This window comes from Panicum virgatum, chromosome 8K (genome assembly GCF_016808335.1).
Source record: "Panicum virgatum strain AP13 chromosome 8K, P.virgatum_v5, whole genome shotgun sequence".
Lineage (NCBI taxonomy): Eukaryota > Viridiplantae > Streptophyta > Magnoliopsida > Poales > Poaceae > Panicum > Panicum virgatum.
Genome location: NC_053143.1, coordinates 19,893,444 through 19,909,522, shown reverse-complemented (window position 1 = coordinate 19,909,522; position 16,079 = coordinate 19,893,444). Strand labels below are relative to the sequence as shown.

General features: G+C 46.5%; 1 protein-coding gene and 1 long non-coding RNA gene across 2 annotated transcripts; both read right to left on the bottom strand.

Annotated features, from left to right (window-relative positions):
* Window positions 1-10,898: 10,898 nt before the first annotated feature.
* Window positions 10,899-12,383, bottom strand: LOC120645539. Its single transcript, XM_039922323.1, has 2 exons — window positions 11,394-12,383; window positions 10,899-11,281 (listed from the first exon to the last, which is right to left on the bottom strand). The coding sequence occupies exons 1-2, from the start codon at window positions 12,025-12,027 to the stop codon at window positions 10,899-10,901; spliced, it is 1,017 nt and encodes a 338-aa protein (XP_039778257.1). The 5' UTR covers window positions 12,028-12,383.
* Window positions 12,384-12,393: 10 nt separating this feature from the next.
* Window positions 12,394-13,643, bottom strand: LOC120644154. The gene is made up of 3 exons (XR_005663460.1): window positions 13,268-13,643; window positions 13,096-13,182; window positions 12,394-12,618 (listed from the first exon to the last, which is right to left on the bottom strand). It is a non-coding gene; the product is annotated as an uncharacterized LOC120644154 (long non-coding RNA).
* Window positions 13,644-16,079: the final 2,436 nt, after the last annotated feature.

The window sequence follows — 16,079 nt, the reverse complement described above, 5'->3', positions numbered from 1 at the left end:
AGGTAGAGTGGATTTATCTAGCTCCGAGCGATCAGTTACATGTAGAAACCTCAGACTATTACTTGCAGATAGGCTACCTGGCAGGCTCTGTAGATTCTCGCAATGCGAGACGTCTAGTGTATTTAGCTTTCTGAGGTTCCCAATGCTTTCAGGTATAGTACGCAGATTAAAATTCCCAGCTAAATTAAGGTACTCTAGATTGGATAGGCTACAGACACACTCAAGTAAACTGTCAAACCCAACTTCATCATCTAGTCCATCATCCCAAATTTTTTTTCCTAAATTTAAATACCGGAGTTTAGTGAGATTGATGAGGGCTTGTTGTAATCCAACTCTGTCGTACACATCTGATAAATTCAAATATTGCAAACCTGTGAGGCCGCTGATTGCTCCTGTCAGGTCTTCAATGTCTTGAAATCCTGATAAGTTCAGATGCTCCAATCGGCTCAAACTCTGCAACGATTCTGATAAACCTGTAATGATATAGGTATTTGACAAATCCAGATGCGCCAAATTTTCTAGATTCCTGAATGAGACTGGAAATTCATGTATGCTGTAACAGTCTGATAGATCAAGATGCATCAACCTTGTCAGTTCTCCAATTGTCTTCGGTAGGGCTGTAATACTGGATCCGTGAAGATTGAGATAAATCAAATTCGAGAACTTCGTGATACATTCTGGAACAAATTCATCACGTATCTTTGGAGCACTAAGATATCCCAATTGCTACAGTCGGCCAATGGAATCGGGCAACCTCTGTATGGAGCACTCGCTTAAATCCAATACTAGCAGGGACCTAGCAGGTGCAAATGCAGCACTGCTTAGTTCACTTCTGCAACCTTCCAGAAAACGCAGTGCTATTAGCGTTGCAGGTGAAGTCAAGTATTTCTCCAGTGGTCCGCTACAATCCCTGAGCAATGCATATTGGCAGCTGCTTCCCGTAGTATTGCCTTGTTTGCTCTGGTCCAGAATTTGATTGCCAAGGAGCGAAATTGCCAAGTCATGCACTAGATCGTGCATGGTGAAAAACGTAGCTTGTGCATAGTACGCTTCAGAAGTCTGCATCAAAAGTATTATCCTAGCTAGTGTCAGGATTTCTCAATTCTACTTATTAAATTATGTAACAACACAACATATATTAAAAGCCAATGAGTATATTTACCAGGATCAATCCACAATTTTCCATACGAGCCGTACTATGAGTAAAAATGAAAACAATCTTATTATCTCTACAACTAATAAATCAAAGGAGGCGATGGTCCGACCCTGCGACCCTCGCCCCTCGCGCTCCGTCGTCCCGCCGCTCGGGCGATCGTCCCGCCGCCTGCAATTTTTCGCCATCCCGATCGATGGTCCTGCCGCGCGTTATGCTGGCACCGTCCGATCATACCAGTGCCCACACCTAGCCTACCAGGTCAGCGAATCGCGGATCGTGCGCCCTCGCCCCACCTCGCCCCCTTGCCGTGCACCCCGACCTCCATCCTCCGCCGCCGTCCTCGCTGCGCCCAGGCCGCCGCGCCCAAACTTCCGCCGCCGTCTGCTGCGTCCAGGCCGCCCACACCCTGAGTTCCAACCTCCGCAGCCGTCCCTGACTGACGATCCCCTTACTACGGGCAGATCCTCCTCACCCCCTTCCTCCTCCGCAGGGCCCGAGCCGTGGGTGGATTGAGCCAGCTCAAGTCATCGGGATCGGGTATTCTCTCCTATACAGGCTTCAATTGGTGATTCCATTTGTAAAATTTCATCTTTCCGCAATTTGTGCCTCGCTATGCTACAACTTTAGATTGAGGGAAGAATGGCCCAATAAATTAAAGCAGTAACGGTGCAGAAGGTGATGCTGAAGCTGTTGACATCAATGGAGCTCGCGAATAGGTTAGAAAGTTGTGCCTCACGATGCTCTTCTCAGGTTGGAATATGCATAGATGATGATGCAAGAAAAATGTTGAATGATTGTGGTGTCTTTTTACAACTATTTATGGATTTATCAATCCTGGCAAATGTCAAGTTAGCTGGGCCTACAATAAGATGGAATCTTGCTGCTTTAACTTTTTTTTTCTCGAAAGCGCAAGAGAACTGCGCCTCAATATATTAAGAAGAAAGGAGGGGTAAGAGCCCCAAAAGGTACAAATAGGGCATGTACCAAGCCCAAGACAGACCCCTTAAGAACTATTACAAGAACACACACAAGGGGTGAGACCTGACCAACAAAAACCAAGGACAATCACCTAAACCACCTGATTTCCTAGGACGAGAATGTGTGACACTCCTCGAGCCCCAGCAAAGGACCACTGTCTTAGGTCCTCTTTGATGACCGAAACAACACAAGACACATCAGGAGTAATCCCATCAAAGACGCTGCGGTTGCGATGCTTCCAGATGGTCCAGGCTCCCAAAATAAGACTGGAGTCAAAGCCTTTTTTTAACTAGACCATCCACTCTAGTGCTAGCGGCCATCCACCAATCAAAAAAAGAGAGGTCATTTAGTGGAGCCAAGGTTTGTAGATTGTATGTTTGCAAGACTCTTCACTATAATATCGTGGTCTCTCTCAGTACGACAAAAGAAGATGACCAAAGACCAACAGTGGTACGATGTAAACAACGTTTGATGATTATGAAACCCAAGACACATCGTGTCGCCCCACCATGTGCCAGCATGTGGTAAAGCTATCTATCCGTAAACAATCGCGCGCAAAAACAAGTATCTAACTAACCGCTAGACTTAAACAATGAACCGTGTGGAACCACTAGAATTAAACAACGACCGTCTAGCACATACACTTTGTGATGGTATAGAGTTGCCAGACTCAATATACATCTCAACTAGTTAGAGGCAGGCGATCGAAACAGGCGGCAAGCTAGACATACGAGAAGATGAACATATATATATACAAGCCAACCGTAAATACTGCTCTAGCTTGTGCCATATAAAAGAGCGAATTTCACACTACCATAGAATGTTTTTTTGGTTATGGAGGCGGGCATCACAGAAAAGGAAATATATTAATGTCCCAGTTTATGATCGACCAATGCATATGGATGTTCCGTATTACAGGGTTACAAAGTTCCAAGATCTGGTGCCTCATCAAAGGTATTACAGTGCTTTGGGAAACAACATGGCACATAGTGGAAGGCATTTCTAGAAGGGAATACAAACAACATAATAAGGTTTCTTTTTTGTTACACAAACGAGGAGCAAGACCAAGATCACTAGAGAGTACATAAGAGTAGCACGTCCACATGCTACTTAACAAAAAATACAAACACTACTAGTAGTAACTACGAAAAGGTAGGGAAATCACCTCGCATATCATAGATGATGGTGGTCATCAAACCATGTTGTCTTCAGCAAGGCAAATCTGGGAAGTCAATGGAGCAGCGCCGGCGGCGGCATGGGTGTGCACCCTCAAACCCGATGGAGCGCCTATGCCAGTGGTAGAGTCCTCAGAAGTCGGTGGTGGAGCGGTGCCATTGTGAAAGTTCCCTTGGCAGGCTGGGAGCAACTCCCTCTGCAGCCTCTTGGAGAAGGTCTCCATCCCCATGTGGAACAGGAGGAGCCAGACATAGGAAAGGAACTCACCGTCTTTGCCCAAAGCTTTGGCGTGCTGGTAACCTCGGCATCTGCTAGCGGAGAAGCAGAGCATCTGCACCCAAACATCCTGGATCTCTTTCCACATCTCCACCTCATCCTTTGTCGATAACCTTTGTGCAAGGGCCCAGGCTTGGTCTATGAAATTTCCTTCTTTGTTGGAGCCTTCCATTGATGATCCCTCTTGAGAAGATCTCTCTGACTTTTCCTGCACGTCTGTCTCTAGATTCTTTTGCATAACTTCAATTTGTTTGTCCATAACGATTGCTTCCTCTTTCATTTGTTTATCTCCCAGGCTACATGGCGTGCACCGACTCCAGCATACTGGATTCCAGTTCCAGTCTTTGAGGATATTCTTGAGCTGGCCATAGGCTGTTTTAAAGAGATTCCGCCTGGTGCCAGGCAACAACATTTCAGGATTAACAAACAAGAGGTATACCATGTAGTTGGACATCTGTCTGCACTGTACAGCTTTACACTTGGCAGATTCTTGGCTGCATTGAGGTCTACTGGTGGTGCTAGTTGGGTTGTTGGCAACAGATGTATGTTTCCCTTGTACCATTATTACTCGCATCCACCACGGTAGTCATGTCTCCTTGGTCTCCCTTGTTGGGGGCTCAGCAAAGGCACATTTATGGTCTGGATGAACTGGAGGAGAAGAAGCAAAAATCCGTGGCAAGGTGCCAGAGAACGCACTCATCGAATGGCCTGTTCATGTTCAAGCCCCAGCTGCTGTGGTTGTTGAAGCTGCGGTAGGTAGCAGCGTTTTGTATCTTTTGGCCCCACCCGTCTTTCAGATATTGAATAACCAAGCTTGTAATTCTAGCAGACGTGAAGCAGGGCTCCATGCACCAGTGTTGGTCGAGGAAGTCCTTGCATTGAAGGAAGCTTACAATCCCCATCTTGATGTTGTGCTTCTTGTTGCGGACAAAGTATCCCGCAAGACTATACTGATAGAGCGTCTCTGGCCACACCTCCGGATCATCCGCTTCACTCGCCACAACAAGAGTGAAGAAAGGAAAAATATTCTAGAACAGCAGTACAACATAATATGGCATATGTAACCTTGACATCAATACCATTATTGGCTTCTCTGTGGCTGTGGTGGAAGAGGGCGATGGATGCCCACGGTAGAAACCAACGTGACAAATATGTCACCATGGTAGGTTCCTCTGCCTCGAGAACACCAGTTTTTTGTTTGGTATAAAGAAGAAAGAAGGCACTAGCTGTTAGATCTTCTAATCTTCTAGATCAGCACGAGATCGGGTATGTGCACTAGATCGGTATAGGAAAAATATGTTCTGGTTATGAATACAAGTAGAAATAGAGGTTCTTGCCTAGATCTAGTACATGAACGAGTGAGGGGTGAAAGAAGTAGACCGATACAGGCGGAGCGGAGGTGGTGCTGCTCGTCGACGCCGGATCGGTGATGGCGGGGCAGTGGTAGTTGGTGAAGCACGAGGAAGACGGCGATGGCGAACAGCGATACCGGTGGAACTTCACGTCGGCACCAGCGCTTACCCTTAGATCGGTAGGGATGTGGGAGAGGGTTGTTGTGGCGGTGAACCTCGTGTTTTGTGCCCCGGCGCCTCTCCCGTTCTATATAGCGCGGGCGACGGGGGCCCACCAGCCATATGGGTTGGACGCCCCCGATCAGGGTGTGTTCAAGGGGTCCGGCCCGATCTTTGGATCGGGCCCATGGAGATCAAATCCAACATTCTCCCCCTTGATCTCTCATTGTTCTTATTCTTGTTCTGTATCTGAGTTTGGTCCATCCCATCACAGATCAGTGCATAGGGCGTGCCTCGTAATGATAGTTATTATCGTCAGATTAACAGCCACAATCACCTTTCCGGTCTGGAACAGAGTCTTATTCTTGGGCCCTCTTTGTCCAGGAATCATAGGCCTTTCTTCAACCCCATGCCGGCTAAGTGTTCTCAGAACACATTGGGTGGTGGACCTTTTGTAAGCGGATCCGCTAACATCTTGTTCGTTCTAATATGATCTAGACAAATTATTTGATCCTGGACTTGCTCTTTAACAACATAAAACTTAATGTCGATATGTTTGGCAGCACCACTCGACTTGTTGTTATGAGCATAGAGCACTGCTGGCTCGTTCTCGCAGTATAACTTCATTGGTCTTTCTATGCTGTCGATCACTTTCAATCTGGGTACGAATTTCTTAAGCCATGTGACCTGCCCTGAGGCCTCATAACATGCTACAAATTCAGCATACATCATGGATGATGCTATGACTGACTGCTTGGAGCTCTTCCACAATATCGCTCCCTTTGCAAGAGTAAAGATATATCCAGATGTGGATTTTCTATCGTCCGCATCTCCTGCAAAGTCTGAATCTGAATATCCTTCTATTTCTAAAGATTCTAATTTTCTGCATGTCATCATGAGACCTGTTGTACCCCTCACATAGCGTAAAGCTTTCTTTACCATTTTCCAGTGCTCTATGCCTGGATTACTCTGTTATCTGCCAAGTACCCGGTAACAAACTCAAGTCAGGGTATGTGCACACTTGTGCATACTGTAAGCTTCCGACAGCAAAGCATAAGGCACTGCCTTCATTTGTTCGAGCTCGTACTTGTTCTTGGGACACTGATGTTTCCCGAAACTGTCGTCCTTGACTATTGGAGCAGGTGTGGGCTTGCTCTTATGCATACCATATTTCTTTAACATCTTTTCTAGGTATGCCTTCTGTGATAATGCTAACACCCCATTTCTTCTGTCTCGATGAATTTCAATTCCTAAAAAGAATGAAGCTTCACCGAGATCTTTCATATCAAACTTCAAGGACAAGAATTTCTTTGTCTCTAGTAGTAGATAGACATCACTACTAGCTAGCAGAATATCATCCACATACAGGATGAGGAAAATGAATTTTTCGTTCTTGAACTTTGCATAAATGCAATTGTCCTCTTCGTTTTCTTTAAATCCAAACTTTCTTATTGTTTTATCAAATTTCAAATACCACTGCCTTGAGGCTTGTTTTAAGCCATAAATCGATTTCTTCAGGCGGCACCCTAAGTTTTCTTTGCCTTCCACGACAAAACCTTTTGGCTGTGCCATGTAGACATTCTCATATAAATTCCCATTCAGGAATGCTGTCTTCACATCCATCTGATGTAATTCTAGATCATAATGTACCACTAAGGCCATTATTATTCTGAAAGAATTTTTACATGAGACCGGGGAAAATGTCTCATCGTAATCTATCACTTCTCTTTTCGTAAAGCCTTTCGCCACAAGTCACGCTTTAAATCTTTCTACGTTCCCTTTGGAGTCACATTTCGTCTTGTCGGCCCATTTGCAGCCTACTATTTTGGCTTCTTTAGGAATTTCTTCTAAGTCCCAAACTTTATTGACACTCATAGATTTTATTTCATCTTCCATGGTTGCAGTCCACTTGGATGAATTCACGCTTCTCATGGCTTCTTCAAAAGAGGTGGGATCATCCTCCATTTGAATTTTTTCGCTATTATAGTCTTCATAGTCATCAGAAATAGCTGGTCTGCTGATTCTTTGTGGCCTACTCGGGGCCACTGCAACTGGTATTTCTTGGACAGGAGGCTACTGCTGCTCCCTCTCGTCCGTGGCAACGGGTTCTATTGGATCCTGAGGAATAGGTTCCTCATTTTCATTTGCTGCCACATCAGGAGAACCGACAACAGGTGTTGGCACCGCAATTTCCTACTCTATTGGTGCCACAACCACAGGCAACGAGAAATAAGGCTCTTGAGTCATCGGAGTGGGAACGAACACCCGCTTCTCCTCAAGATCAATTTTTCTGGCTACCATGCTCCCCCTGATCATCTGATCTTCTAAGAAGGTAGCATGTCGTGTTTCTATAAATTTCGTGTATCTGTCAGGACAGTAGAAACGATATCCCTTAGACTTTTCTGGATAGCCAATAAAATGGCAACTGACTGTCTTGGGATCTAGTTTTCTAATGTTTGGATTAAATACCTTAGCCTCAGCTGGACAACCCCACACAAGAAAGTGATTAAGCGAGGGATTCTCTTCCTGTCCATAATTCATACGGTGTTTTCGGCACCGATTTATTTGGCACATGATTAAGAATGTAAATGGTGGTTTTTAATGCCTCCATCCACAAGTTAATCAGTAGTGTGGAGTAGCTCATCATACTTCTGATCATATCCATCAGGGTACGGTTTCTTCTTTCTGCTACTCCGTTCTGCTGAGGCTCGCCCGGCGTCGAATACTGGGCAACTATGCCATTTTCCATAAGGAACCTCGCAAAAGGTCCAGGAACTTGGCCACAAGGGGTGTACCAACCGTAGTACCCCCCACCCCCCCACACAGTCGGATCTTACTATCTTGATGTTGATTTTCTTCTTCTGCTTTAAATATCTTGAATTTATCCAACGCTTCCGATCATTCGTTAATTGGATAAATGTAGCCATAACATGAATAATCATCTGTGAATGTTATGAATGAATCATAGCCATCCACAGTAGTGACAGAAAATGGTCCACATATATCTGTATGGATTATTTCTAAAATTCCCGCACTGCGTTTGGCATCTTTCTTTATTTTCTTAGCAAATTTTCTTTAATACAATCGATACATTGTTCTAATTCTAAAAATTCTAATGATGGAAGAATTGATGCTTTCACTAAGCGCTCTATTCTCTCCCTCGAAATATGGCCTAAATGACAGTGCCATAATTTTGACGAGATTGCATCAATTCTTTTGTTTCTTATTAACATTCATAGATGATGAGGCATTCTTATTCTTATTGCATACAACATTCCTTTGCCATCACCAAAATGACAATCAATAGAGTCATCATTTTATTGTGACACACTTCTCAAATTCCTTCTGATTTGTATTAGGTGGGAAAAGTTTCTTATTGTTCTGATAGTTCTTCTTTTTCTGTTGAACATGGAAGACAAGCTCACCTCCATTGGAGGCTCTGAGTCTATCCTCTTCTTGAATGCACATGGTAAACAGCTTCACAACGTTCCATTTTTCTAGCTGAGTGTTATAATTGACATGAAAAATCGAAAAATCCTTGGGAATAGACTTGAACACCAGCTGAACGATGAAGGGATCTGGAAGAGGCATGTTCATTGTATTAAGCTTATTTGCCATGTGGCTCATTTCTAGAATGTGTTCTCTTATTCCACCGCCAGCATATTTCTTGTTCATAAGCTGCTTAGTCAAAGTGGCAGCATAAGCCTTGGAAGAGTCAGTGAACTGGCTCTCCACCATTGTTAGATACTAAGTAGCGGTGGCACATTCTGGGATTGGCATTCTTATACCATCTGAAATGGAACCTCTGATAATCATCAGGCACTTGCGGTTTGAAATATTCCAATGTTCCTGCTAAACGTCCCATTTGGTCCAAGCAATGTCATGGGCTTTCCCTCGAATAGCACATGCATCATTTGCTTCGTTCTGAGCCCTCACGCGATTTTCTAGTTCTTCTGGTGCTGGCATTATGATGACCAAATCTATATTAGCCATCGCCAGAGCAATTTGTAACTTCTGAAAATCATTTCCCATAGTTCTGGCCATTTAATTCTGGAATGGCATTCACATATGACGTATCATTGGATCTCTGAATTCAGAAATTTGAGTACAAATTCAAGATAACAATAATGGCATGTTTAAATTTAACTTTAGTCAAAATTCAAACATACAATATTGTGCGCATTAAGTCTAAATCACCTTTGGGCAGAGATAGAGAAAATGCATACAAAATTTCTAGTCAAAATTATAATATTGCAATATCAATTTTGGTCAGAAATTACAATATCATAATTCTCAAAATCCTGTATTCAAGCAGGGCAATATTCTGTGCATTGAGTCTAAATCACCTTTGGGCAGAGATAGAAAAAAAATGCGTAAAATTTTCTGGACAAGATTATAATATTGTAATATCAACTTTGGTCAGAAATTACAATATCATAATTCTCAAAATTCTGTATTCAAGTCAAAATTCTATATTCCTCTGTATTAATTATGTCGTTGGTTCAAATTAACACAGACGGGAAATTCGCAATTCTTCGCAGCGGAAACATGTAAAAATTCTAAAATTCAGAAGCATATATCTTTGTTCTTGATTCTAAAACAATTTACACTTTGGTGCAAATTTAAATTCTAGACAAAATATGATGTTAAATTCAAACTGAAAATGCTTCTGAATAAAGAAAAAACATGAAAATTGTCAGTCTTCTTTTTGGCTCATGGCCAATTTCGGTCCGCGGCCCGTCAAGGCGCTACAGGCTCCCCGCGCCTAGGCCCTTGGCCCAACAGCCGACGCCCGGGCCGCGGAATCGGCCCGGCGCGGCACGCCGCCGAGCTCCACTTGGGCTCATTTTGGCCCATCGGCAGGCAGGGCGATTGCGCGCCGTCGGATTGAATCCGACGGTCGGGAGTGGATCTCAAGGATGAAAACTCCCTCCCGGCCGCCGCCCCCTTCAAACCCTAGACCATTTCTTTCTTTCCTTTTCTCTTTCATCTTCTGGTTCGTGACCGGCGGCGGCGGCCGGTGCGGCTCGCCGGAGGACGCCGCCTCGGGGACCCTCGCTGGCGTGTGCGCCGCCGTCGAGGGATCTCAGGGTCGCGCCCGAGCCCGCGTGGCAAGGAGGAACGGCGGTTCGGGGTTCTGGGGTTCTATCCCGCACGGCGGCGGAGGTGCGCCGAAAAGCCGGTGCCGGGTGTTCTTCACCTGCGAGACGACGAGTCCGGTGGGGATGGCGGTGTAGAGGACAGGTAGGTACCCGCCGCCCTTTCTTCTTGCTAGAGTTAGGATTTCTGGGGATTCTTTCTTCGATTTGCATTTCTTTCTTTCTTCTCTGGATCTTTCCCTAACCGGAACAATGCACGAGAATGGCTCTGGTACCATTGTTAGATCTTCTAAGCTTAGATCAGCACGAGATCGGGTCTGTGCACTAGATCGGTATAGGGAAAATATGTTCTGTTTATGAATACAAGTAGAAACAGTGGTTCTTGCCTAGATCTAGTACATGAACGAGTGAGGGGTGAAAGAAGTAGACTGATACAGGCGGAGCGGAGGCGCTGCTGCTCGTCGACGCCGGATCGGTGATGGCGGGGCAGTGGTAGTCGGTGAAGCACGAGGAAGACGGCGATGGCGAACAGCGATACCGGTGGAACTTCCCGTCGGCACCAGCGCTTACCCTTAGATCGGTAGGGATATGGGAAAGGGTTGTGGCGGCGGTGAACCTCGTATCTCGTGCCCCGGCCCCTCTCCCGTTCTATATAGCGCGGGCGACAGGGGCCCACTAGCCATATGGGCTGGACGCCCCCGATCAGGGCGTGTTCAAGGGGTTCGGCCCGATCTTTGGATCGGACTCGTGGAGATCAACTCCAACACTAGCGAGCCCTCTTCGCACGGATTCATATGCTCTCTCTTCTTCCCTAATAATAAGACCCCAAAATTTCTCAAAGATACTGATTCGACGATGGTAGGAAGATGAAAGGTATACAAATAGCTTAGAGACCTCACCACGCTCTTCTTTTTCTTGTTGTCTTAGTTTCCTTGCTTCTTCTGCTCTTTCTCGTCGATGATTGCTGCTGCCCTCTGCTGCTTCATCCTTGCTTGATGATAATCCTCGGAGACAAGCAAGAGCTGGCTTCTTGATCACCTCCATTGACAGGGCCCGGGCCTGGGAGGTCGTCATTACAGCTGTGCCTTCATTTTTGTTATTGGTGTGAATTAGTTATTAACTAAGCTGCAGGGAGGCTAGCTGATGACAGAAGATAATACGGAGATGCATGACAGGATAGATAGCTAGATAGCTCACCAGGGTCTTCCTCTGGTTGTTGTCGGATGACAATATCCCTTGCATCCTTCACGTACTCCTCAAGTGTAGTTCTATTATCCATGTTGCCATCATTTTTTCGCTTTGTCTTTGCTGCTGCACCTGAGCTGACGAGGCTATAAATGCTCGCTCTCTTAAAAGCCCATGCCTTCACGACGCATTTGACAAACCCAACGACGAACAGCAGGATCGCTGACTCCAACAGCTTCTCGTCACCGCCCCGTGGCCAGGACTTACAGAAGACGTACACGGCCACGGTGACCTGAGACACCGCGGGGAGCAGGTGCCGGCTCCACAGCTCGTTGTCCTCGATGTTGTAGGCGGCGACGCCGTCTTGTCCACCGAGGTGGATTAGAAGGACGGGCGCCCAGACCACCTCCAGCAGCGTGTTGCTGCTCCTGCCACCGCAATCACCTTGGTCCTTATGGCGGTTGAAGAGCGTGGCGAGCGCATATATCGCCACAACATCACCGCCATGGTATGCTAGCCACATTATGAATCTGAACCAACCAGGAAGGGCCTGCCTACGGAGAAGGAGAAAGAAAAACAAGAGGAATTGGATGAGCAGGCTGGTGAGGACGAGGACACGCAGCTGCGACTCCTCCCACCAGAGCATCAAGATGCAGGCGGGCCTGTCTGCAGACGCCTGCAGGGCCTCCCGTATCACCTGCCAGCACTAACTAATCACTCTGCAGGAGCCTGCCAATGCATGTCGGCAACCTGCGACCTCCTGCCGGATTTTGCGGCCAAAATGAAGCAGGCTTGCAGACGCCTGCAGACACCTGCGAGCTAAATAGCTGCTGTCTGATGCATATCTATCTGACTCCAGCTGCATGACTTCTTAATTTGCAAGTCAAATTGCATGCCAAAACAAAACAAGTTAAAGCAGAATGAAATAAAAGAGTCCTGAGCCGCTGGCATAAAAGATTGATCTCCCATGCTTTGTCAGTAAAGATGAACATGACTGAAGAAACGTGCTAAGACAACAAGAATAGGACACACTCACACAAGACAGATCCTGCAGCTAATTCTGAACCACCATTATTGGTAACTTTTAAGTCTAAGCTTTGAACTATTCATGGAGCTACGATGATATAGTCAGATCAGTGATGATCAATCCACGGCCAGGAGCTATCCAACTAGCTTACGACAAGCTCTACAAGAAACAAATGGGCGACAAGAACTTTGAAGTAGCATGGACTCCTTCCTGCAAGTATAATAACAGTTCTCGTGAGGTTCAAACATTCAAATATGGACTGTAATAACTGCTTGCTATTTAATTTAATGTACCATCACATATATGAAGAAGGTGATGTTAACAATTTTATAAGAGAACAGGACAAGATGAAAAGAGCATGAAATTATTAACACTTCTTTCTTTGCAGGTCTGGATAGCAATAGTATAACAGATATACCAGATATCTGATTAAGAAAAAAGAACATGTACAAGATACTCAAAGCTTGACGCCACAAGCTATGACTGAAAAAAATGAAACACTTCCAAGGAACAGCTGAAAACATGAAGAACAGGGCAACAGAGATGCTGTAACTTTCCTATGGGTTTGGTCGGGAGATCAACAGAGACATTAGCCTATATTATCCAAAATACTGCTGCAAACTCTGCTAAATGTTTCTGAAAGTGAAGGAAAGGCCAAGACAAAGACAGCAATGGAAACTTTCAGACCTTGAATTTCTAATGGTCATGCAGCTCCAGCTTCTTCAATAATATCGTTCAAGCTGTCAATCCTTATGATATCCAAATAAGATGCGCCTGCAAAAAACAAAAGTTAGTATGTGTTTTTATGATTTAAGTAAATAAACCAATGCCAAAAACATGAAAAACAGTAACATATTACCTGCTTCTCTAAGCCAGTCTTGGAAACAAATCAAAGCTTCTACAGTGTTGCCTGATAGCCTAGTTCTATGGTCAGTGATGATTCGTCCACCTGTACTGAATGCAGTCTCGGATGCTGTAGCAGCCAATACATCACGGGCCAAGGGATATTGATTGGCTCCCCCCCCACCCAGCCACCCCCCAAATGGCTAGATTTTGCAGAGATGTGTGGCACAAAAGGGATTTAGGGTAATTGGATCTGATGCACATGGAACACATTTTCCCCTGTACGTCACTGCCTTCTCCTCAACACTAAAGCCCCAGAGATGCCCGTGCAGCTCTAGCACACCCTTTGAAACTTCATTGTTTTTTCTTGATGACAACATCTTTGAATCTAAAACTGAGGGACCGAAACTGGCGACCAGAGGGGGGGTGAATGTGAGCTGATCAAAATTTCTTCGAAATTTGAAACGTCGGCCTATGTCCCAAAATCACCGCAAGCCCTCGAACCTAGGTCAGCGAGAATAGCTATGGACAAGCTATCTCGAAGCAGAACCCCCAGGTCGCAGCGCGGAAGTAAAGGCGAGAGAAACTTCTCAAACCGCAGCGCAGCACACACAGACCGGTCTGAACGGTGCACTGGACCGGTCTGACCGGTCGGGCAATTCAAACCCAGACTGACCGATCTGACCAGTCTCGCCCACCGGTCTGACCGGTGTCGTCCAGAAAACCCGCAAACAAACCTTCAAACCACGAATCTCGAGCAAACGAAGTCCAAATCCAACCAAACTTGGAGGAAAGCTTCGTAACTACCCCGTGAACATATCCCCAAAAGATCTCACCCAAAAGATTCACAGATCGAGAGAAATCGAGGAAAGATCAAAGAGGATTGGAGTTTTCTCAAGAACACAAAATCGCCAATTTGTGAGAACCCATGATTCCAGGGGGTCTGGCACTAGGCTATATGCATAGGAATCGTTCCAAAGAGTTCATCAAATCACGAAATCAAGGGTTGGTCTCCTCCAAACAAGAAACACACCAAAAGATTAGAATTAAACCCAAATCGCAAGAGAGAAGGGGAGGACGAGATGCTTAGCGCACACAAGTGAATCTCAAACAAATTTCATTCATTAATCTCAGAGGAATTCACCTATACAATTAACATCAATGTGATGCAAAGACATGGTATAGCATGATACGAGGCCGAGGGACAGGCGGAATGGTTAAAGAAACATGTACCCGGAGTTTTAATAATAGTTGACAACAGCGATAACCATTTAAGTAGTTTGCTCCTATAACAACGAGTCAAGTGTGGTGCCAAACACATTGACACAAAGTTATACGTTGTAAAGGAGAAAGTCCGGAATTATGTTGAAATGCATTGAGTAAAAGAATGACAGACATGTGTTTGTGGATCCACTTATTAATGGCTTGCCGCCCAGTGTGTACAGAGAACACACAGTCAACATGGGTTTATGGTATAGCCTATACTTTCCGGACAATAAAGGGCCCCAAAGTTAAAGTATCTATTTCAGAACAGAGACATGTATTGTAGCTGTTGAATCTATCGGCAACCGACCGTGACGATGAAACTGCTCTATGCATTAATTTGTGATGAAATATGAAAAGAAGTAAAAGATATAAAGGTGAAAGTATAAGAGGAGATCAAGGGGGAGAATGTTGGAATTGATCTCCACTAGTTGGCCCAACGGCCAACTAATCTCTTGACCTAGCGCCCTGATCGGGGGCCCGACCCAAGAAGAGGCTGGTGGGCCCCCGTCGCGCAGCCCTATAAAGAGGAGGTGGGGACTGACGGCTCAGGATACGAGGTTCATCGCCGCCACTGTTCCCCACCTCAAATACCCTAGACCGATCGATAGAGGGGGGCTGAGAGCGACGGGAAGCGCCACCGGCTCGCCGTCACCACTGGCCGTCACTGCACCGCGCCTCTACCACATCTGCACCACGCCATCGTCAGGTAGCCGCCGTCATTGCTCCACACCTAGACGATCCACAGAATTTAACAGCCCAACCACGTCCTAGATCGTTAACTCCTCATACTCCATCAGTGTCTCGATCGTGATGGCGACCTGCAGGCACTTCTCGAGGATGACGTGGAAGAATTTCTCGATGGCTCGCTCCTCGTCCATGGTATCGTCGTCGTACCACGCCAGCTGCTACATCATGGTGGTGAGGCGGTGAGAAGTCGTCGATGTCCTCGCCCGGCTTGAAAGCCAGGTTCTCCTACTCCTTACACATCTTGACCTTCATCACCATGGACCACTCGGCATAGTTGGTTTTGGTGAGAATTGGCCATCCTCTGCCGATGCCGGAGTCCTTGATGACGGTGTGGACGGTGGGAGGAGAGCCGGGGCGTCCACAGCGACCACAGCGCCGGTCCGGGGAAGGGGAGACGCGCCGCCTGTCAGGGATTCGCGCACCAATGTCCCTTTCGCGCCCTCTGCGCGCCCGCTGCTCCCGGTCGTCGAAGTCCCGCATAGCCTGCTCCTGCTCTGGGCGCTCGCGCGGCCGCTGGGCCTCCATCATGCGCTGGACGCGAGGATGCCGCTACGGGTCGCATCCCCCCGGAGCGCCATCGAGGCCACGCTCGTCCCTGTCTAGGTCAAGGGCCTCCAGTCGTGCGGCCTGCTCCCGCAGCCGCTGCGCTTCCAGCGCGCGCTCTACACGAGGATCACGAGCGCCGGCGCGGGCCGCGTTGCGTCCTCGTCGGTCCCCAGCACTTGCGCGAGCCACATCACGGTCGAAGTCGTGGCCTTCTGCATCCGCATCGTGACGACGTCCGCGAAGACCGGCCGTGTCGCGCAAGCGCTAGC

Bases quoted from the DNA above. Each gene is read 5' to 3' on its own strand.
- LOC120645539 (XM_039922323.1), bottom strand. From the start codon at position 12,027: ATGCTCTGGTGGGAGGAGTCGCAGCTGCGTGTCCTCGTCCTCACCAGC. The intron at 11,282-11,393 runs GTGAGCTATCTA...ACAAAAATGAAG, and splicing joins ACAACCAGAGGAAGACCCTG to GCACAGCTGTAATGACGACC.